General features: G+C 36.5%; 2 protein-coding genes across 12 annotated transcripts; one reads left to right on the top strand and one right to left on the bottom strand.

Annotated features, from left to right (window-relative positions):
* Positions 1-195: 195 nt before the first annotated feature.
* On the top strand, positions 196-5,335 carry LOC116779367 (host cell factor-like). Its single transcript, XM_032673627.2, is given in 14 exon segments — positions 196-526; positions 783-878; positions 999-1,096; positions 1,253-1,343; positions 1,346-1,423; positions 1,655-1,766; positions 1,864-1,995; positions 2,131-2,258; positions 2,626-2,822; positions 3,126-3,206; positions 3,292-3,453; positions 3,742-3,912; positions 4,224-4,410; positions 4,929-5,335. Coding segments are annotated over 14 exon segments (1,773 nt in total). The 5' UTR covers positions 196-375; the 3' UTR covers positions 5,018-5,335.
* A 156-nt stretch (positions 5,336-5,491) lies between these two features.
* Positions 5,492-24,392, bottom strand: LOC116779300 (regulating synaptic membrane exocytosis protein 2). Of its 11 annotated transcripts, XM_061526829.1 has the most exons (23): positions 23,867-24,392; positions 20,209-20,413; positions 19,642-19,776; positions 19,281-19,563; positions 16,736-17,274; positions 16,117-16,333; positions 15,764-15,928; positions 15,548-15,684; positions 15,225-15,470; positions 15,010-15,147; positions 14,321-14,479; positions 13,990-14,067; positions 13,822-13,918; positions 12,925-13,052; positions 12,565-12,676; positions 11,575-11,761; positions 9,656-9,828; positions 9,387-9,533; positions 9,102-9,246; positions 6,574-6,736; positions 6,182-6,379; positions 5,909-6,043; positions 5,492-5,778 (listed from the first exon to the last, which is right to left on the bottom strand). In XM_061526829.1, the coding sequence occupies exons 1-23, from the start codon at positions 23,974-23,976 to the stop codon at positions 5,776-5,778; spliced, it is 3,900 nt and encodes a 1,299-aa protein (XP_061382813.1). In that variant the 5' UTR covers positions 23,977-24,392; the 3' UTR covers positions 5,492-5,775. The 11 variants fall into 11 exon arrangements, with proteins under 11 accessions (XP_061382813.1, XP_032529499.2, XP_032529449.2 ...); XM_032673608.2 differs by lacking the exon at positions 16,736-17,274 and adding an exon at positions 18,485-18,570 and having other exon boundaries at positions 19,281-19,776; XM_032673558.2 differs by having other exon boundaries at positions 19,281-19,776.
* Positions 24,393-25,038: the final 646 nt, after the last annotated feature.

The following is a 25,038-nucleotide window of genomic DNA, read 5'->3' as shown; positions in this document are numbered from 1 at the left end:
TATTAAACCACAGTGTATGCATCAAACTGCAAACTTTTAATTAATAGGTTTTAATTAATTATAAAAGTTATAGTACTATTATTAAGTAATTTAAATGTTTATTTTCATGGTGATATTTGGAATTTACATTTTTTTCGTCGATTCTTTCTTTTCTGAAAAACCAAGTATCTGTCATTACCTTTAAAAATTTTGAAATTCAACATGACGCCGAGTTGGCTTGGCAGGACCGCAGAACAGAACTAGTAAACTATAAATTGTCAAAAATATTAAAAAAATCGTAATAATTATGATAATATTATATTGTTACTTATAGAACTATTCGTATTTCAATGTTTATTTGTGCTAAACAAAGTGTGATTGTTTATTTTATCTAAAATGGAGTCGGACTCTGCTCTTCACGGTGATGTTCCCGATGGCGCGGAAATGTCCCCTTTAGAAGAAAACCCAACAGAGAGTTTAGAAGAAAATGGTGATAACAATGGAGCAATTGAGGAATCGGAATCCGCAGCTACAGAAGAAGACGCAGGTGTGTTAAAAATGAGCAAAATCGCATGAAGCAACTTTTTTCTTGTTTGAATATTGTGACCTACCAGAGTACGTATGAATAATGGTACATTATTATATCAGTATTGCTGTACCAGACGTAGTTACAATAGTAGTAGTCATAGGTATGGTATCTAATTGAGCTTGCAGTGGTTGCGTTATTGGTAATGGTTCTCTCCTTATATGAATACATTATTTGTTTTGAATTTTATCATGTAGAAAAATATTATTGCATGTAGCAACAAATGGTGGTGCTCCAACTAGTAGCAGTGATGTTTTGGATCTAGAACCTGCTGGACAAGCTGTAGAACATGAAGAGCCCCTTCCGCATCAAGGTAACCTGGCTTCAAAGATTTTCGTTTTCTGTTGCACACATATAGATTTTGGCTTTATATCAGGTATGGGTAAAGTACTAATCTTTGTCTATTATTGTTTACGAGTTTAATTTTTTATAGCTAATGCTGAAGCTGAAGAAGAAATGGACATCGATGAAACTACCCCGGGAACTGTTGATGATTCAGCATATATCGGAGACAATTGCTTATCTACTCCGGTTAGTATTAAAATATTATAATATAACTTAAATAAAAATTTAAATAATATGAATAAAAATTGCACCATCATAAGTAGAACCTCAAGTTTTAGTCGGTGTATATTTAAAAGATAAAATTAATTATCATTATTAATAAATTTTAAAATTCACATTTAGGCGGAAACTGAAGACAATTCACCACAAGAGGAGCACTCGTTACTTAAGGATCACATGTTAGAAGGCGAGGGTGATGGAGAGGGTCTTGAAGGGCCCAGGAGGAGTCTCCCGACCAATCTATTAGTTCGGCTTTACCCATTGAAGGTGACGGAGCCCCTATCATACAGGATGGTAAGTAGTAAGAAAAATGAACTACATACTGTTGAAAAAAATCATTATAATTACTTGATATAACATACAATACTGATAACATATATTGTTTCTTCATCCAATAGTAATATGATAAATAAAAATAAGACAATGAAATAACTGCAACTAATGATGGGATTATGTGAATTTTAATAACAGAATATTCTGATAAAAAATTTACAATTATATATAAATATAATCTTAATATTTTAGAAGAATCCAGTACAATGGATGAAGATATGGGCGGTGGCGAGGGTGTAGCCAGCAGTGACGATGTCAATGACATAAGCAGTGCTGCAGCAGAAGTTCTAAGCACCGGCATCAGGTGAGGCGAACTATATTATGAGTAATATTATTGGAGAGAAACAATTTTATATCATTAATGTCTTTATAATTAATAATAAAGCAAAATCTATGTTCAGTTCAAGTACCCAAGAAGGTGCAGACATTACAAGCAGTGGGCAAACTGAGGCGGCCCTGATATCATCTACGGCTAACGGCCCTGCATTACTGCATTCCTTCTCTGTACTGCCTCAACAGCAGCAAGCTAATGAGTTAGTTAATTATAATATAAAGAAAGACTTTAATCAAATGTAAAATGATTTTTCTTACAAGTGTAATATGTCAAATTTAATGTCTAAATTTTTCATTATGTTTCCTTATATAAAATTGTATAATTTTCTGTATAGATTCAGTGATGCTGATACATCTGAGATGGAAGGTGCCGCGGACACAATGCCCTCAGTCAGTGAGTCAATGCCATTGCTCACTATGACGGCTAATGGATCAGCAATACTTTCACCAAATTTACTCCAAGGTTTGAAAAAAAATATATATTATACTTAAATTATATTTTATTTCTTTCTTCTATAATGAAGTGACTTCATTTTATAATTATGATTAGAAAATAGACAGTGACATTAGTCTGTCGCTATTGATTGTTATAACTAAGAATGATGAGATCCAAGAGTTTCGCGAGTATTCATTTAAATGAAACTAATATTTTCGGATTACTACGCGTATTTTATTATTTTTAAAACTACAAACTCCCGACGTTCCAGTTACTTTGCAGCAACCGTGAGCACTGGTTTGAAAAATAATAAAAAAACGCGTAGTATACGAAAAAGTTATCTTGATTTAATTATTAAGAATGCGTCTTAAAAGTATTTGTTATAAATGTTTAGGTGATGAAAGTGGAGCTGGTGTGTCCTCGTCGGTGGCGGGACTCAGTTCTGAGAGCGGTGCCGGCGAGGGTGAAGGCGCTGTGAGCAGTTCCGGCGCCGCTCAATCCGCCAACGGAGCCCCACCCCTACCGCCCACAGACGCCGCACATGCGCTCGCTACTCTCGCTAGTGCAGCGCTGCATCATCAACATGAACAGGTTTGATAATTTATATATTGATACTAGATTTGTGCTTGTAGTTGTCTATTATTTTAAGATTGCCAAACTTATAAACTACCAAGTAACATAAAATGTTAAAAATAATGGTGATAATGTCTTTTAATTAATTACAATAAAATATATTTACGACATATTGATAAATAGCCTTAATACCGTCAGTTAAATTATACTTGAATGATGTAAAAAATATACATACATTATTCCCAATGACTACTACATACATATAATTAATTTATTCAACCTTTAATTTATCATATCTTAATACGGCATTGTCTGTTCCAGAATGAACCAGAAGACCAGAAGCCACAAAACGATGAGGATGTCTGGTACACGGTGGGCTTTGTTAAAGGAACCACATTCACAGTGAGTTGTTACTTCATCGTTAATAACATTTTAATATCATGATAACACTATATATACAGCATATGTAATATACAAAATTTTTCAGGTACAAAATTACATATCCGATGCAAACGTGGATCTGTCGAGTCTCTCCTTGGACAGTCTACCGGACCTGTCCAATTTACCGACCACCCCGCTGGAACACGGCACGGCATATAAGTTTAGAATTGCTGCCATCAACTCGTGCGGGAAAGGAGAATTCAGTGAAGTATGTGTTTGAGACAGTTCTGTTTGTTTGTTTGTTTGTATTAACTAATGACATCATTTTTGTGACTTGACATCCATCTCTTCTCTGCTACCTACTAGTTTAAATCAGCAAAACAAATTCTCGATTTTAATACTATACATAAAATCAGACACTTGATATAAAATTAGTTTTCTTATATACCAATAACCATACCATGTGGATTAAACAAATTTTTAATTTTGCAATCACGAAAAGCTTCACATTCAAAATATTAATGGATCTGTATGTATATCGTTGTAATTATTACAGGAGGCGGCGTTCAAGACCTGCCTGCCAGGTTTCCCGGGAGCGCCGTCCGCCATCAAGATATCCAAGTCGGTGGAAGGCGCTCACCTCTCATGGGAGCCGCCGCAAGTCGCCGCTGATGGAATCTTTGAGTACTCAGTATACCTGGCTGTGCGATCTAATCCACAACCAAAGGTATTTTGAACGGAGATATACATTCGCTTCACTTCAATTCACATAACCTTTAGTCATTTATTTGTCTTACTATTGCGCTATCAAAGATGAGTGCTATCAAAAAAAGTAAGCAATATCATTTCAGTATCAGAAGTACATTTATTTGATGGTGTGACACATATATATGCTTTCTGATCATTACTTAATATATATCGCTTATTATTATATTTTGTAATTTTGTTATTTCTAAATCAGAAATACTACTTCCGTATAACCGTAACGCGTATAAAGCTCGCGGGAGACGTTTCTATAACGATGGTGTTGCTACACAGGAGGCCTCTAAGTCTCAGTTGGCGTTCGTGCGCGTGTACTGCGGCAAGGCGAACACGTGTGTGGTGGGTCAGGCTTCGCTGGGCGCGGCGCACGTGGACTCCTCCACCAAGCCCGCCATCATCTTCAGGATCGCGGCCAGGAACGACAAGGGATACGGACCAGCCACTCAGGTCAGGTGGCTTCAGGGTACGTACCATACAACTACTCACTAGTGTATATATTTATAGTGATTGATTTAACGACGTCCAAGAGTTTCGCGAGTATTCATTTAAATGAAACTAATATTCTCGTATACTACGCGATGTTTTATTAGTTTTACGTCGGTTATTTTATTAGTTATAATAAAAATAAATTAGCGCGTAGTAATCCGAAAATTTTAGTTTCTTATTAAATCATTCACTTTACAAATGTTCAATTGCCACAACTGAGATAATTCTACTTATTCATTAAACACGGAAATTGTCCGATCAGCTTATTGTATTCAAAAACAAAACACTAACTAAATAATAAACAATATATATATATCTAGCTTTTTATTTAAACAGAAATATTTATATTTTTTTTCTCAACTGCCATTAATGAAATTATTACACGAATGTACCAAAAAATTTATAATTTTTCATATATTTAAACTCATTATTTTCATACGACTGTTTTTTTTTTTTTTATTTATTTTATTTTTTTATACTTTTAATTCGTTCCAGATATAAAATCTACGGGAGTGAAGAGAGCCGGTGAAGGCCGGCTGCCAGGCGCCTCGCCATCAAAGCAACCAAAACAACTGCTGTACTAATTTTAATCACGTTTCTGAGGTTTTACTTAGAGTACATTAGTAATGTATGGAGGAGCTGTAAACTATGTTTAACGTGCTCGCATTCTTATTGTAGTACCGATAAATAATATTAATTGTTAAGACGAAGTATGTTATATCCCACGAGTTCTGACGATCGCGAGGCGTTATCTTGAAGTCCGTAATGTTGAATGTTATTTCCTGTCGGAAGACATTAAACGGCTGACGAGGTGTTGTAAGTATTGAAGCGAGTAGGCTAAGAGCAAAATTATATCTGTTATGTAAAATATCCTTACACAGAATAAACATAATTTTTAAACATTTTGTATTTTATTATTGTCATTATTTTTATTATAGAACTTAACGTCTGCCATCTCCAATAAATACAATTTCAGTACTAATTTTTTTTCTATTAAAATTATCACATTTCATTATATGACAGAGTTAGTAATGAGTGGGTTTTAAAAAAATAGAATATATTGCATTTGGCTTTTAATACTTAATTACATATTATCGATTACACTATACATTTTATTTTCTTGCTATAAAATGCTATCTATTCAAAACTCCGGTAGGCATTCCAAAAGAAAATAATATAAATAATTTACATATAACTTCCGTTTTATAGAAAATTTACTATGTTCAAGATATTCGCAGTTTATTATGATATTAAAGCAGTATCACTAAAGTATTTATTTGGACAAAGTTAATTTTGATTTGTATATATAGTTCCGCGAACACTAGCCACTGCCGCACCTCGGTTACTGAAATGAAAAGGATTTTTAACTTTACATAGAAAAGATAATAATCATCAAACGTTCAAAAGTTTCACATTCACAAAACTAATGTCTATAATTTTTATTCATTTTTTCGTTCAGAAATAATAATAATTACCAGGGATGTGGTTCCGAACAACTTGTACCATCCGATGACGATATTGGAGAGGTTGAGGTCGTCTAGCATTATTTGGGCGACGCCCATAAATACTTTTTTCCCTTCTATGCGACCATAATCGCCCCATACCGTGACCTTCAAAATAGACAACAGTTTACAGGTGATTGTAAAATCAAACAAAAAAAGGCAACAGTTTTCTGCAGTATTATGTTATACGAAATAAAAAACAAGTGCCAGTCTATAAAACACAATAATTTGGAAGTATTTTCTTACTTGCAAAACACATCCCTTAAAGTTTTCTCTGAAGGTGAGTGTTTGTTGGTAGAGAGGGTCGAGGGTCCTCCTCGCTGTACTGGTCTTGGCTTTGGCAATACATCGCTTGCCGCTCACGAGGTACACCTTCACGTAGGGTGCCGGCAGCGTGCGACTGCCCTGTCGCGCCTGCAGACCGCGTGCCCTTATCACCTCTACCTGTTTAAAAATAACTTATTCAGTATTCAATATACTTATATGTGTATAAATACTTTTTGTTACTTTAGTTTAGTTACAAGTTAAATTAATATTATATTGGTCAACTGCCTTTTAAGTTTCAGCAATAGCCAATTAACAAATAGGCTTTTATAGGTAAAAGGTCAAAAGGAAGTAAACTTTTTCTTAGTCATTACCTCAAGGAATCCTTTTTGGTAGCACATGGACAGTTGGACGTCACCCAGAGTGGGTGCGCCCAGAAGTTGTCTACCCACGAGTTGTCCCGGGCCTAGACCGTCGATGAAGTCAGAGAGTCCTCCGCCGTCAGAAGACCCTGATCCTCGCATACCAGGAGACCATCTGTATGCAGCGACTTATTAAATACTTACTGAAATTAAGATTTACATATCTACCTGTTAATATAGACTAATGTTTCTTGCAATTATCTACAGTATTGGTTATTTATTATGAGGCCCTTGTTTAATTAAAATTATTGCCATTTTGTCGTAATTATAAATAAAACAACTTACCTTACTCGTGTATAATGTATAACTTTAATGTTTTTAGTATCAGCTTTGTTTATTATTATATCAAAAAAATATTAATAGAAACTCAATTAAATTGGGCCATAATATCTTTTCAATCCAAGGATACCGTGTAGAATTTAGACATCCAAACTTGCAGGATCAAAAAGCTTTGTAGAGGAAGTTCTTCAGCAAAACTGCTGGTTAAGTGGACAGGTAAAAGCAGTTAAATTTGTTATGACTAAATAGGTAGTTGAAAATCCAAGTTATATAAAGCCAAGTTTGTTCTTTGAAACGAAACACTCGTTCGTAAAATGCAATTGCTTGGATTTCCATGAGGATATTATAAAAATCAAGAAAGTATATACTAAAATAAAATATTAAATAATTACAACATTGATACAATAGTGAAGAAAGGGGCGGTAGATTTCGTATAGAACTAAATTAAGTAGGTTTATTACATTATGGAAACAAGAGATCATCGGTAGACTTCGGGGAATTATATGGGAAGCTATATGTATATATAACAGCATATTGTAATAAAAGCAGACTACCTGTCTACGAAAATGTTTTAGATCTATCCGCTTTAGTACTAGATACATCCTTGAAACTGCATTGAATTTTTCACTACTTTGTGACGACAATGCTCTAATTATATTCCAAATGTACAAATATTTATTTACAATCTTCTGTACCTACCATTTAAAATTCTATACAAATAAGGATAGAAATGGAGTGATGGGGTTATCATAAAAAAATATTGAATACCTTTATAGGGTGATGTGTCCGTAATCTGTATGTAGTGGGCTGATATTAATACATACGACTATCTGTACTATTAAATAATTAATGAAACTAACAAATAGTATGATCTGTTTGCGTTGGCTTAATTGTCTTTAACGTATTCGGTCTTTATATTTTAGTTCATTATTTGTAGCATAAAGTTTTTCAACTAAATTAAATTACAATTAATGATTCCTTATATGTATCATAAATTAAAGAATACTTTTGAGTGTAAAATAGTTTAGAATTTAGAATACTTATTCGTGATTGTCAGTGTCTTTAACTAAATTGAGTGAAAGAAATATAAGAAAAGGCCAGCCTAAATCGTGGATATAGTAAATTTTTTAGTAATGGTATAAAAAAATATAATTTTATGAATAAATAATAAAGTGTAGATACTTACAGTAAAATTATTGTGAAACATGCATGGATGACAAATCAGCCTAGGTTAAAATTGACAAAAAATCATTAAATGAACAGTGCAAACATCGTAAAGGCTTTCAGGCAACATTAATAAGTCAATCACAGTCGTGCAGCGAAAGTAAAGCGCCAGTATAATATCTAAAATATCTGCAACAGTTTCGCAATAACTTCTTAACCTATTAATGAACTCTGTCAAGAACACAGTTCATATGGGTCCCGAGTGCGTTGCCAATACGTAAGAAGACACGTGTGCGCTGAACAGAATAGAGTGAAGTAAAAACACCAACACAAAACGGCGTCATGCGTACAAGACGAAGGCGTATAGAGGGTAGAGGAGAAGACGCGAGCAACATCGATGCACACATAGAGTTACTGCTGGGGACGGAGCGGGCGAGCGAGGACTTACGAGGATCCTTCCGAGCTAGATATGGAGATGAGGCTGGTGGAGCACACCTCGTGCGAGCGCTGGAAGGACGTGGCAGCGGGCCCGGAGCGCTTGCGACGCGCGCCGCCCCCGCCCTCTAGTCGACAGACACAGGTCACGTGACCGACAGACACACACGCGCACACAACAACCCTCGGACTGACGTTGATTGTTTTAAATTAATATAGACAAATAATACAGTTTATATCTATTAATATGTTAGCTTATCCTTGTGACGGTTGCTACCTACATAATGGTTCAGTGTGAGAATATTTACATTACAATTCATAAGACGCATGGAGAAACGGATTTGTTTAAGCCCGGTTCCTTTGTCATGTAACTCGCTCGCATAGAGGCCAATTACATTTACCAGTAAAAGCTCTACATAGCCGATTCTGCGTAAGCCACATTGCACATAGGTACATCTATCGCAGTTGATACTTGTAGCATGCTGTGTCATGTTATCGCTATTTAAAAGTTTCCCGTAAGTCATTTGACGGCCATAATGTTGAGATCTACCGCCTCGGTGCCGCACTATTGTGTCAAAGTGTGTGCGAGGCTGAACGCCAACCTGTCGTCGTCATTCTCGCTCGAGGCGGAGGAGGCCCGGGACACTCCCGCCCCACCTCTCATTTCACCGGGCACCACTTCTTCGCTGCGTTGGACCGTAAACGAATTTTTTCCACGTTTACCGAAACCTAACCTTCTTTTTCGTCCTGTCGATCATTTCAAATAACTTAAACATAAGTAAATTACTCTCTGGCCTACTCAAGTACGTTGTTCACTCTCCAGGGTATTTTAGATACAGTATGTGCACAAAAATTAAAATTAAAGGATCAATAATTTACAAATTTACCTGTAGCTGATAGTTGAGAGGTGGAATTACTCTTCTTTCCCATTCCTGGGCCGAAGTAATCTCTTGGTTCAGCTTTAAGAAGTGCGTCATCACTAGCTGGCTCTATTTCTGTGGTTCCGCCTATCGCAGTGTCACTCAGACTGCCGTCTTTAGAAAATAAATGAGATGTTTAATACTAAACGCATTTTATCTACAAAACCGCATTCAACTTAATGTCTCGGTGCGTATAATATGTATGTAATTTGTTACTTATATAAGAAGTTATTTACCTGCTTTTTCATCGGGAGGCACGTCGGCATTACTTAGGCTGCGAGTAAACTGACCCCGTCGAGACTCGCGCCTCTCTAACGGCTGTGTCTGATTGTTATTCCGGCCATTTTCACGTCCTCCGTAATCATTACTGTTTTGTGGTTTGGCAGATTCATCGGAGTTTTCGTATCCACTTGTTGCATATTTGTATTTTTGCATAGATTTATGATGACGATCACGTTGTTCCAATTTTTTCGATTTCGAATTGTTTTCGGATGATCCCGTTGATGTATGATGAGACATCAGTTGTTCGGTAGTTGTGGAGTGGTAAGTGTCGACGGGTGGTAGGTGCGGGGCGACGGATGCAAGCACACCACAAGACGAGCCGAGGTTCGTGGGAGATAGACCGACAGACAAATCATTAGCCATTTTACTAGTCACAGAATCTAAATGATTATTTGCGTCTAAAGGATTTAGTGGACTATGAGCGTTTCTGGTGTGATATGACTCTATTTCACGTCTATTTTTTGGTATTGAACGGGGGACGACCTCGATTTGACATTGTTCATTATTATCCTTTTCTAATTTATAATGGCTATAAGTTTTTGTTTTAGCCTTGGTATGGTCTGATCCGATATTTTTAAATGGATTACCAACATCTGTCTTGTATGAGATGACAGGACTTCGTTCACTTACTGAAGAATTTAAATTAACCTTACGAATTTTGTGGCTTTTAAATTTATCAACATGTCCAATTCTCTTCGTTTCACGCTCTAAATATTCTTTATCGTCGTGATAATTATCAATTTTTGTATCATGTAAAGGCATTAAATGATAACCCCTTTGCTTATTATATGATCTAAAGTTTAAGAACAAATCTTTTTTTCGTTCTTTGTTTGCATATAAATTACGGATGCCATGTTTGGGAAGGTCTACATTGAATGAATTCAATTCTTCAGGAGTATTGTGATCATGTTTATTATCTCGCATTGATTTGTCTATGTCTACGTGAATTGTGGTTTCAGCAATACTATCATCACTAGCGTATCCATAGCAATGATAATGATTTACCTCGTCATCTATAGTTTCAAGGGATTTTTGGTTCAATACATCTAGTTGTTTCTCAAATATAGACTTGTTAAGTTCTAAATAGGGTATACTAGAGAAGTTATGACTCTGATATTTTTTAAAACGTTCTCTTAAGCTTGGTATAATTTTTAACCTTAGATTATTTCTTTCTTTATAATCAGTATCTCTAAAATAGTTAAATGGAAGGCTAGATTGTTTTTTTAATTTATGTTTCATGAAATATTTCTGTGAAGGTTTTGTAAATGAGATATCTGATTCTGATGTTTCGTCCACTGTATTATCAAGGCAGCTGTCATCATCGTCAGAAAAAGTGTTCCTTTTTTGATATTCAGGAAATAGTTTATAATGTTTTGTGTTACTACCAGCGGACAAACTGCGACTTAATATACGACGAAGACGACGGGCAGGTAGAGTCGTGTTAGAAGTTTGTAAAATAGATGATTCGTAAGGAAAACATATATCGCTACTTTCAATATCTATTTCCCCGCCCGTCGCCTCATCATAATGACAAATAGACGCAGGGGTAAAGCTATTGCGGAAGGTAAAAGTGCTGTCAACAGGAAGCGTTTGCATCCGGCTGGAAAGCATGGAAGCAACCAATAGAGTTCACATGCAAATCATATAACGTGTTCTGTATCAAATTTATATGACAAAGATATAGTGATAATGATTCAATGATACGTTGTGTAAGGTAAAATGATGATATAAAATATTTATTTGTATTGAATACTTGTCCGTATATATCTTGCTGGTGGTACCTAGTTGGAAGATTTATTACGTATAATATATTAATAATACTGTGATAGTGTTCAATATGTAAAGTAATATTCATGTTGCACTCTTTTATCACCTGAGCATCCTGGTTGGTCGCGGTCGTTCGGACTGCGTGCTGAAAGCGCTGGATGTGACCGACGCTACTGATTCCAGGTCTGAGTCAGCAGCTGTAGCATCTGGAGACAGCCGGCGTCGAGGCGCCCAGCTGCCTCCACGAGCAGCAAGCTCAGAATCAGACAACCCTGCGTAATGCCTCTCCCATCCTATATAACGATATAGATTTATATCAACGGATACAAACTGTTGTTTATGATATGTACTACGACTTTTAGCGAAACTGAGAGCCGTTCTTGGATGGATGAAGTAAATGTTACTTTATGAATAGAATTCTATACGACGAAGCCCTTGATGTTTTAATAGTAAATTTTACCATTTAAGAAACGTTGAGCTACCAACACTTTGGCATACTACGATTAAAATACGACCCTGTTCGTGTCTTAATATTTTGATACACTGAAGACTTAAATCAGACGTTGCTATTGCGTGCTTCTTACTTTGAATAGTAAATAGAGATGTTCACATTTTATTGCTATACTAATTCCTAGCTTAAATTGATTGTTTGGAGGAGATAAGTTATCTGCAGGATGTATTGGATCTTCGCAGTTACTCTATTATTAATCATTTCATTTTTGGACATATACTTATATATATTTATATGATATTATAGCAATTATTAAACAGCTTTTGGATGGGTACTGATACTATTTGGAATCTAGGCGGAAAAAACTAAATATTTTATCTAGGCTATTCTAAGTTTCTAAACTGCTACACTATTAGGCAAAGCAGTGTCGTATAGTCAATAGTGTATAGCGAAGACAAACCTTTGTATTTTACCCAAATATAAACAGCAGTTACCAAATATTCTTAAGCTATATACGATTGGAAGTGACCAATGGGTAACCTAATATTCCTTTTAAATTTATGTAGATTTTGAAGGGAATGTTTTTGTAAAGGTAAAATCTGTCTGATCGTCTGTCGATGAGGGAATGGCAGTGGGTGTATTGACCTTGTGGCGTGCTGCGGTAGGTGAGTGTGGCGCCAATGTGGTGCGGAGCGATCCACTTACGTTCTTCAAGATCCGCGGACACTTGAGCGCGCATTGCCCTCTGGCCACTCTGCTATAAAACAATTTTTATGAGACATCGTATCGATAACAATAATCGTTTATACAAATAACTGTCCAGTTTTTGTGTCTGGGATGACGGCTGTATTAAACGACTTCAGGAATTTGAATCGATAGGTATGAATTTCTGATTTTATAATTCAACTACGCGGTAGACGTTGCATATATATTTATTATAATAATTATAGAGGTGATATAGAACGAGGGGTCCATGATTATTCTGTAAGGGGTCGTGCCACAAACCTGGTGTGGGATTTGCGGCAGTTGTCTCTTCTTGGGGCTGGTGGTGGGGGTGGCGGTGGCAGACCGCGACTGGAACCGCGGGGCGTACGCGTGTGTCGGCAGCCTAGACCCCTCGCGCTCTTCACACACTGCAACGCAAAATACGCTGCTTTCCCTCTTTTAGTCCTATTCTTTATAAAGCTTTCGAAATAGTCAAGGACATTATAATGAAAAACAACACTGTAAATGTCCCTTACATTATTTAGATTATTTATCAGCAGTTAATTGAAGGTACGATAACATTGTACTTTTCCACACTTGCCTTAAAAGACAATAAATATTACTGCATGCAATTACAAACATCGTGAGACCATTAACAAGTGGCATTAGAGCTTACGATACCAGAAGTTGAATGATTAATAGCGTGCTAGTGGGAGGATAGGTACGGAGTTGAAACAAAAATGACAGGAAGGTAGAACAGTAGGTGGCAGTAAAGTGGTGATGAGAGGTGCATCGCGACGTGTTCCGTGCGGGGTCAGGGCTCGCCCGTCACCCACCAGGTACCGTGGCAACTGTGGCGTCCCACCTGCGCTCGCCAGTAACGCCATATACACAGCGAAGATGCGACGCCACTACCGGGAAGCGCAAACATTGTTGCGTTTCCAGAAAAACAAATACATTGATCACATAACGGTTTAATGATGTCAATGCACTCACACTGATAGAACGGTTTGATTATAGACTTGAAAATATTTATCATGCTTCGTTGTACGCTAGATCTCTTATGAAATATCTCATGCAGACATCAACAGCGATAGAAGTTTGGAGGTATTTGGTAGAAGAATTTGTTTATTGAACACTGATGTGTTTTTGTATTTTTGTGTGTGTGTGCGTGTGTGTGTGTGTGCGTATGGTGACCTGTGTAGCGCGGGGCGGAGGCTGGCGGGGATAGAGAACGTCTAGGAGACACACTGCGCCCTCCCGCCGCTGACTGCGAACGTGCCACGTAACCACTCTATCAATTACAAACATTACATTATCAATTTATTTAATCCTGAATAATATTATTATAAATCTGATCCTTACTCGTTCTCTTGACATGCCGGCAGTCCTCACCCGACCGGCTGGCGACATATCGCGTCTACTACATCGTGTGCCTTCGATCTTGAAAGAAAAAATTATCCATATTGAAAGACTTGAAGTAAAATCAGTAAGTTTTGCTATACATTTTATTTCCACAAAAAAATAATTCGACGAATCGATATAAATCTCGTTGTGACTATATCATGGCCAAAATCAATATTTCGCTTTATTTCTATTAAATTAATTATTTGTTATTGAATGGTAAAGATTAAGTTTTAAATTCAAGATCCATCATTATAATATTATTAAAATGTAAGACATAACAATGTATGACCTCGTGAGTTGGCGGCGGACTCGAGCTGGAGGCGAGGCTGGACAATGAATGGTGTCTGCGGAGGTCGCACTCGCTAGGAGTGTCTGAGTCCGACAGACGGGACGTCGAGGTTGATGGAGGAGAGAGGTGCTCCCCGTCCACCTCCTCATCAGGGTATCGCTACAAGGGAAAAACATTACTCATATAACAACCGTATAACGTATTATATAACCTCTATGTATATCATTTATATTTCTTAATTTTCTGGCGTACCGCTCTGGATGCCGGCAGAATGCGATTACGGTATCATGAGGTCCTGCGGTGTGGTCACGTAAGCGCATTCTGCCGGCATCCAGAGCGGTACGCAGGAAAATTAAGAAATCGATGGCGGTAGATAATAAATAACAAGGACCGACTGACAGACATTCACATCTCGTCTGACCGTGATCACGGTTGCTGAATAGTAACCGAAACGTTGGGATTATGTAGTTTTAAAATAACAAAATCCGCGTAGTATATCCGAAATATATTAGTTTCATTTAAATGAATAAAACAAATGAATAAAAGTCTTAGAGCTCATTGAGAGAGAGAGAGATGAGTTGGATTAATATCCTAACAGATAAAAATATTAACTTTTACTTCAAAACACCAATAAGAATTTGGTTTCTCGTTCTCTAAGTATACGTAATGTGACGAATGAAGACACTTACGCTGTAATTACCCAGGTCTTCGTGTGGTTTCAGTATATACCAGTTTGGCTCATGATTCATCATAACGCTGTCGAGATCCAAAAGCACTTCACCCAGAAAATCATTTGGTCCGTAACGATTTAAGTCCCATACTGTTACCTGAGTCGTAAAAAAATAATCACATATAAAGTATGAAGCCGTAGGAATTCAAATTATCAATAAAATCAATATTTTACCTCTAATGTTCTCTTTTTCAGATCTGTTATTCGGATTCCACAATATACAAACGTCTGGTTCCACCTCGGTTCTAGAGTGTTTGCTAGAGTTTTTGTTCGTCGTTTACTTTTCTCGCTTTTATCGGGCAGAAGAAATATCTTTGCATAGGGACATCTAGGAGAACCGTCTATACGAGGGCTAAGATTACTCGCTGATACCACGGTCACTAATAACTGAAGAGCCGCAATATCGAAATAGACTTTAAGCTAAAAACAAAAAGCATTTTGTTATTATGACCTAAAATGTTAAAAGCTTGTCGAGATAATAACTAATCTATCCTCACCTGTATCCGTCCAGCCACACTGACGTTATGAGCGTTGTGCCTTCCTGAACGTCTTCGAGAGTGCATGTCAGGGGACCCGGGAGAAGTCACCAGTACGCTAGGCTTCTCACACCCTCCCATAATTTCGGTATACACTTCTAAATTCAACATTACATGTTATAAATCTATGACTATCGTCATCCTATCCTAAGAATTAGAAACATTTTGTAATAATACCTTTATGTGCACGCCAGGACTGAGCTGGTACACGCGAAGGAGCCAGCGGTCGCGACACCACTAGCTCCACGTGGGAGTCGTGTTTACTATTAGCAACAACTAAAGCAACCTCTTCCGCGCTACGACCCTGCAGCGGAACCCCATTCCACTGTAGCACCTCATCACCTAGAGCAATTTGAACAAAGATAACTAATAATACTGACTCACATTAAATATTTCCCGAGATAACTGCCCTTTTCAATTATTATCTCTTCACATAAGTAGTATTGGATTATATAAAGACTAGTCTTTTTGATAATTTAAACTCTTATTATTTAAGTTTAGTCGACGTATATAATTATTTTAAATTTTACCTATTCTAAGTTGTCCTTCTAAATCTGCAATTGACCCTTTCTTGACTTTTTCAACAATGGCACCCCGTGTGCCATCTGGTAACATCTTTCCCCCTACTACTTTTAGTCCAAGAATAGCTGCCGATGAATGGGAACTACCCTCCACAACGCTTTTCCGTAGAACCATATGACCCACCATACGCGTGCCGTCAGAAGAAACTTGCCAGCTCAATGGGAACTGTTAGTGATAAAATAATTTGAAATATCGTAATAGAAATAATCATCACAGAAATTTAGCAAAACGGCAAGAAGTGTGTCGCAAAAACGAAAGTGCACACTCAGTGGAACTAGAACGAGACATGCCTGCCAATGCATCATGCTGCAGCCAAACAGAAATATGCTTTCTTATATAGCTCAGGAACTAACGAACCTGCCTAATACATTATATAACCAAAATTATCCAGTAAATAAATAAACGGCGAATTATATTCCTAAAACGGCTTGAAAACTTTATAAACCTTTATTAATATATGTATACAAGTGAAAGTATATGTATTTTAGTATACAATTAAAACATAGTTATTTCTTTCAAAAAGCAAGCTAAAGTACCGATAAGTTTGTGTAATGTATTACTATGTACCTTAGGGCAATCGCCCCTGTTCGAGTCTTCACTGGAAGTAAAAGTGCTAGAGGTATCGATGCCTGAGTCTTTGGTGGCCGAGTCCTGGCTGGTTTGTCTCTCGGACTCCCAGCGCAGGGAGGCCCAGTCGTTGGGCGCGCCGGACGCGTCACGACCACCGCGAGGAAACGTCGCGGCCCCCTCGTGCCCATCGAAGCGAACAGTTTTTTTTCTCCTCTCCGTGAAACGTCTGTTATCGGAGGAATCCTCCCACAAGTAAGCACTCTTATAAATGGCACGATCGGGACGCGGGACCCCATCGGGCACGTAGGGTCGCAAGTACGAACCCTCGCCGTCGTCACGGGCGCGCCACCGACAGTCTGTCACCGAGTCGAAGCTACGGCCACCCGCCGGCGCCGACCTCGACGGATCGAACGCTCCGCGCGCCTCCGGCAAGTATGACGCCGGTGAATGATTAGTCAAATTGTAATAATTGTTGGCAGCCACAGTGGAGCTACGAAGTTGTGGATGCCGCAGCGATGAACACGCCTCGAGTTGTCCTAAGAATGACAACGTATAAACAGCAAACATCGACACGGAACAAAGGCAGATTGAAACGGTCCAACGACTTGCGCGCCCGTACGCGCCCGGAACCGGTCGGTTATCGAAAATAATACTGATGACTTTGTTTGCACATGTTTTAACCGGAATATTTCTACGATAATCACAATTCACAATGTTACGCTGTGTTTTAATTATTAACCTAACCTACCCTAACAAAATTAGCTTTGATAAAATTAAACGCATTTAAAGCGGTGATCACGCACAAGCGGAAAGAATGTGTAACAGTTTATTTAAGTCAAATAATAAACAACATTTACAAAATAAACACGATCACGAAATCTAAGTTCATTTTCATCCCCCTGTATGTGACACTTCTTTTCGCCCAAACATGCATTGCTTGAACCAATCAGAAGTATGGATGTAACAAATTGTTAATATAAAGTAGAACCTATTAAATTATCTACAAAATGATTTGGTCACATATAATATAGATGACGTCACAGAAAATATCAAAATATAATTCTTCTAGTATTTTTTGCAATTTAAGTAAAATTCTGGTGATTTCATGATTACTTAGGATTTTTAAGTAAAGAGAATTTAGAAGAGATTTTTATTTTAATTTCTCTAATAAATAAATAACTAGGTCTTACTTTGCAATAGTACTAGGAAATATTATATAATGATTAGAAACAAGTCAAAGAATATTATATATGAAAAACGGGTAAATTAAGACAGATAAAGAAATATATACTTTGTTAGAGATGGTTAAGTAAAGTATGTATGCGTATTGTGCAAAGTAAATGAAAATAACTTTAGCGTCACATATACAATTATTATTAAAAACACTACTAGAAAAAAATATTTAAAGCATAAAATGGATATATCGTTTGGTTCAAGCAATATAGTTAGAAGTACATAAATGTTTTATAATTAAAAATGTTTTATATGCTCTGTCATATATAAATTGAAACTATGTAATTATTATTACATTTCATAACGACATTTATGTAATTCCTTCAACATAAATAACTTCAGTAACCACAACGTTTCAAGTACACGAAGAAGGATAGAGATTCAATGGTCAACAGCGATCACAGTTTGCCTACCAGAGAAGTGGATCAATTTACGTACGAACAATAACATAACTCAAACATCTATATATAGTTTAGCTTAGTTACAACGCATTTTTCCCGAAAGCCCTCTCACCGATAAGAATTTTTTCATTTTCTCATCTAATATAGCTTGTCGCTGGTTTCTGTTGCCCGCGGGACCGCTCCTATCTCTAGCATTACCTGCGAACAGTGCATGGCGAGGTGAACTTCGGACTCTAAAGTGTTGACGAAAGACGCGGCGGGGCGTAGCACGGCGCGGCGCGGAACCGGGCGTGTAGAAGACGCGCGAGACGCTCGATACATTTATAATAACATTTAAAAGAAAACATGTTTAGTGTTCGAATAATCTTGATATTAACTCATGTGAAATGATGTTAATCTGAAAAAAGATACTTGTTGATATATAAAAATGATTACAAATCCTCCACTATACTTACAACTGTTGCAAAATACTTACTTCTGTCACAGATAGGTACTAAATGATCAGACATGGTGTAAACATAAAATATGTGTATGTACCTATGGATGACTTAACTGGCTCTAGAATATAAAATCCATTGTAATTTACCACAGTTAATCATAGTTAAACATTACCAAGTGATTCCTGACACTAGCATTTCTACATTTGTGAGTATTATTCTAATACCTCGCACGGAACACCATAACCTCAACGCTGCTAAATTTTGGGAGCTAAAGTGACAAATAGTTAAATTAATGTCTTAGTGATCGAACTTATCGAATAACTAATTTAAAGTTACCGTTAAAACGTTGATTGCGTGTTGTATAGTGTAGCTGTTGTGTAAGGTGACAAACAAAATTTTGCATGGATGGAGGGGATACGTGATGGCTCAGGAAGGAGGGGTCGGCAGCCGGAGAGCGTGCGCACTTACCACGGTCTCGGTACTCGTCGTTCTCATCCGATACGCACTCCGGTACCTCGTCGTCCGATGACGATGAGCGAGGAGGCAGCGGTGGATGACCACCAGCCAGGTGAGGCAACGGCAACAGCTGTGACGGCTGCGGCGGTGGGACCATGGCTGTGTCTTCCACTCCGTATGCTGCCTTTTGTCTGGGATGAACTAGATGTGGATGGGTTCGAGCGAGCCCCTCTAACTCCCCGTAATAGCGTGCCTCTTGCTGACTGTACTGTCGTCGGAGAGCACTGCCTGATCTCTGTAAAGGTTGATTCTCTTTTTCTGCGGCACTATGTGCTCTTTCTAACTTTGGTCGCTTGTCTAAAGAAGTTTCAACCTGTGGCGGAAGACCTCGCATATCGGATTCCATCCGCCATAACATTGAGTCCTGCCCAGCGCTCTTGTGTATCCACTGGCCAGTTTTTGATAAAAGTTCTTGTTTTTTGCGACAGAGAATGCAAACCCATATAACCTGTAAGTTTATATTTAACTGTATTGTCTCGACAGATTCTTCTTATAAAGATAAATTCGCGGTAGGAAACACGTTTCTTAAAATATACGATATAGGTAAACAACGATAAACTAATACTACAAAATGTTGACTTAAATTATATTTTAAAACTGCTAAATACTTAAAGTACAATTTTGTGCTTATTTATTTAAAAAAATGGCAGTAATATGTGATAATAATACTTCTTGAAATAAGTGTACATGCTTGAACGCCTACTTTGAACAACATCAATGAGAGAATTAGTTTAAGTGCAATAGTGTGCGTATAATGTGAACTCATAGGTGAGTTATGTCACAAAGCCTTGACTTTGCATTAAATGTGTAAGGTTGCAAGCAAATAGAAGCGTCGCAGAAATTATTACGATTGCTACGATGTTTTTCTTCTTGTAATCACCTTATTCGACCTTAATGTGACCTTGCCACCACATCGAGCGCAGCACCTCACTCTGCAGTAATGGCAGGAGTGACCGACGCCGTCTGCGAATTTTGTTTTTAAACAGATGTGACAAGTGGCGGCTAATTCAACGCCAGCTGCCCGCTGCATTTCATTCCTCGTACGAATGGTCTGCTCCAATACTGCGACCTCATCTTGTTTCCGTCTGTTATTAGATAAAATAATTTGGAGGTACATAATATAAGGTATTTTGTTAAATATTAGAACGGTCAACGAATGGACCACGAACGTTCTGGAATTTGGTCAACGACGTCTATAGACAAACGAAATATATTAAAGTATGATTTCTAAACTGGGGTACTTGGATGTATGAGGATGATAATTGATAGTAATATGCTTTCGACTTTTGTATTATTTTTAATATTTATTCATTTGATCTATGAAGATAGATTGAAATTGCAATAAAAAGGAATGTAGAAACGATGGAAATGTGCTACTAGCGAAATGTTACAAGCACATTACCGAATCCCAAGCAAAAGTGTCAAAACTCTGGGGTTTTGTGTATAACAGGAATATTGAAAGAAAATTTTAGGATGTTACCAAGATTCAAAGAATTTTATATTTCAATATATGTTATATAATTCAGTAAGTATATATATTAGGAACCTGTAATTATTTTAACCAAATATTTAGAATGTTTCAATATTATAAATGATCACATGAATTTTGCTGTATTAGGCATAATCAAATTTTGAAGAGTAGGTGATTATTATCAATCAAAAATTGCCTTGAGTTATTAATTTATTTTCTGATTTAATCAAATTAACGATTCCTGAAATCCAGTACAGAAGTCGTGAAGTCCAGTACGGAAAAACATTTTATTTCTTTTTTCTCATTTCTCTTGCAGTTTGATATCTTCTTTGTTATCTTTTTTCTTACTGTTTTTATTAATTAGAGTAAAGGAAAACATTATTTTGCTGATAAATATATGTATATTTGTTGCCCAAAAAGTATAAGATCAAAAAAAGGATTCCATTTTGTATGAATTTTAGATTTATATGTGATAACACGTATGACAGAAATATGTTTCGAAACAATGCAGTAAACTTGTTTATATTGCGAGTAGAAGAATTACATAATAAGCGTTATATAACAAAAACCTTTATGATATTCTAAGATGACAAAATGGTTGCCATAGGATGCCGCGTAGGAACGTGATGCAAGATGTTTTTAAAACATCAAATTCAAGGGACACTAAGACTTAAGAGGCAGGGCGAGGGAATTATTTTTGTTGTTAATTTTATTTAACTAGTTCTGCTGCATATTGTCTATATATTTACCATAGTTAACATTTAAATTTAACTAGTCGATCTTAAGGCTGTGATAATGACATATGCATAAAAAAATAACACTTATATTATCCCTAATTACATCATTTTTTTGGATTTAGCTTGGTACTACGAATATTAAACACTCCGCGATAAAGGATCTTAATATTTTTTAAAACATCGTCATATAATTTTTCGTCTGTAGAACTGAATTGGAAATGTTAAGTACATATATATTTTTTTTCATTTATTATAATTTTAACCATATCTTATATATCCTCTCCTGTTTTATATTATTTTCACTTCAATACCCTTAAAATATTAAACATTACGAGGAAGAATACTTAACTGGTACTAAAGAAATCATGATATAAATTTATAATTATTAGGTAAATTTTATCAATGTAGAATATCTTCTTGAAACGACATTAAAAAAAGCTATTATGTGAACAATCAAATCACACGGACAAGTTACCGCAATTCCAACATAAATTACAAAACATTTATAAAATTAAATAACACTTTCAAAATATACCTACATTATAAATATATCGATGGAGTAAAATTTTACTCCAGCATTCGTCTGCAATGTTTGTATTTTTCTTTTCATTGTATATATTTTACCCGAATTTCTATGCTAAGAGTAAGCTGTAGACACAATGGACTATAAATATCATATTGTTTGCAATCTCCTCTTTCATATATAGAAAAACAGTCAAATGGTTTCTTTTATTCTATAAACTTGTATTGATTTTGAGCTCGGTTTGGGATGGGAATAACTGATGAGACGAGGGTCAAAAAACCATGCTGTCTTTTCGGTCAGCTTTCATATATACTGACAGAAGATTTCCCAATAGTTTAGTATTTTCATATTATTGTAAATATCTTAGTATTTTTATATTATATACGTTAATGTCCTGAACACCTCTGAATAGTAGCAGTTTTCTCAGTTTTAAAATCTTGGTTCTTTGTTATTATTCTTTAGTTTTTTTTAAAGATCTGTTTATATTGAAACCAGTAATAAATTACAACGCCAATAAAGATGGACATTAAAAAATAGAACAAATTTCAGAACCGAAAGTCAAGTGACGGCGTTAACAAGATATCAAATATCGGAAAAAGCTTTAAACCACCACGTACTCTGTTGTGAAATCAGAGTGTTATCAGTGATATCAAATGAGGTGGGCGGGTAGCACTTGTACACTGTCCACTGACGCACGTTCCGACCTTCAGTGCGTAACACTAAATTTATTTGCCTAATAAATAACTTTTACCCAATGTAATATTGAGAAGATAAACAAGAATCATGAAATGGCCATTTTAAAATATATATCAATATCCAAAATTGCTATTAAAACTTTGGACGTAATCCCCATTAAATTATTGTCAAGGCAACATACATAGATATTACGATACTACGAAAATAGGGATTTCTTTATTTTAAACTCATTAATATTTGAAACACTAAACAAAGAACCTGAAAAGTAAAAGTTATTATATACACAAAGAGTATCTTCACTATGAAATAGCAAAATGACAACTGCAAAGAAAGAGTTTCTTCTACGAAGCTACGTAATTCTCGCTACGTCTTTCACATTTCGTAGCAATTCATTGTTACATATAACAGTTAAATCTATGAATTTGACTATGTAAAGAGGAAAGTTTATAAAACAACCACAACAATTAAATATGGCTCTTCAATGTAAATGGCAGTCCACCGACATCGTTAGTAAAAATGGCGTATTATGCAGGTTTAAAAGTAGGTCACTAAAATTTCTTACTGCATCCACACTCCTACAACCAAAGCGCGTACTTACCGACGGCAATCAAATATTCTTTGCAAACCGTTTTTGATATTCAATGAGTGTTGATACTATTGTACACATATCGTTTTAACACAAAAAGTTAAATTCAATTAAGTTCTTAATTCTTGCCATTTTTGAATTTATATTTTTTTTTTCAAACCTTGGTTTAATTTTCTGTTTTTATTTATTCAAAGCTCTACATTCGAATTTTCCAAAAAAATAACTTATTAGTCCAAAGACACTAATCTCATCCTTCTTAAGTATGTATTTTATACGTAATCACGGTTACCGGAACGCGCAGATGTGACACTGAATTTACGTCAATATCAATATTGCAGAATCAAACATCGAAAAGAAACATCACTCGTGTTTCCGACATTTATATTAACAAAACGACAGTATGTGTATACCTTTAATGTATAACTCAAAATAAAAAACACTTTTAATGTTGCCACATAATTATGGTGCATTAGGTGGGTAAATAGCGAGGGTTGAGGGTGGGTGTAAGCGGAGGAGTGGGCACACCTCATAATCTCGTGCTCCCGCTGTTCCTCCTGTCGCTGGCGCATGATGACCCCTTCGATGATGGCGCGCTCCTCGGGCGTGAGATGCGACAGGTCCGGCATGTCGTCCATGGCGGGCGCGGCGAGCCGCGAGCGTGCGCGGGCCCGCCGCCTGATGCGGTGCTGTGCCCGCGGCGCGACTCCTCTCGCCCCGGAGGTTTATTTAATAATGCCGTGCGGGCCAATGGCGGACGACACTACATTGACGTCAGTGTCACTATTGATCGTAGGCTCTAGGCCAACCCTAGCGCACATTCGCCCACTTACGCCCTTTTTCGTTCCGATGCGTGCGCATTTCTTCTTAACAGACCCTAGGGTTCTATTTTATTTACTTTTTCTTCCAACTGAATTAAAAAAATATATACTTATTCGACTTTAATTTTTTCTTCTCCAGCAGGAAGATAATTTTCTAAAAACACCAGTCCTGTTTAAACTGTATATAACAAATATTACATGTTATTTCGAGTATAATGAGTTTATCATTCAAAAGCTCAATCACAATCTAGAGGTGGGGGCGTACATTCACCCGGCACGTGGTTTACTCTTTCATTATGAAAAAAAGTCTGAATACCATCTCTCCAAGGATACTTTTTAAAACGTAGGCGCATATATTCGAAGTCTCGACATTCACCCTTGTCAGGTGTTTTATGTCCACATGTATTAAAACATTGAATAAGGATTAACGGTAGACATACTAAGAAAAATAAAAGCTTATACTTTCTCCAATTAGCTTGATGAAAACGTGGACAGCATGGGTTTGGTGGTATTTTAATAGGTCGACATTCTACTGGAGGTCGGATTTGGCTGCTGGCTCCAGGAACCATTGGTGGACAACCGCACTGCCCCGCCGGTCGACGTGGAGGACAACAAAAGCTATAATATCTCACATAACGCCGAGATATTAATTCATTAATGTTTGGTACAAAAATAGTCATATTATTTTTATTTTTTATTGATTTTTTTAAAAAACTTACATTGTTATATTATTCACTTTAAATTTCTGGCTTGTTTGTTGACAATTTACGTTATTCTTTTTTATAAACAGTTTTACAGAATTAAATCTGCCAGTACAAATGATCCAACCACCACAATTATAATTAGTTAAAAAAAAATTAAAAAATTTCTCCTCACATT

Source organism: Danaus plexippus (genome assembly GCF_018135715.1).
Source record: "Danaus plexippus chromosome 3 unlocalized genomic scaffold, MEX_DaPlex mxdp_30, whole genome shotgun sequence".
Lineage (NCBI taxonomy): Eukaryota > Metazoa > Arthropoda > Insecta > Lepidoptera > Nymphalidae > Danaus > Danaus plexippus.
Note: the sequence above shows the minus strand (reverse complement) of the source record. Positions and strands in the feature narration are given on the sequence as shown.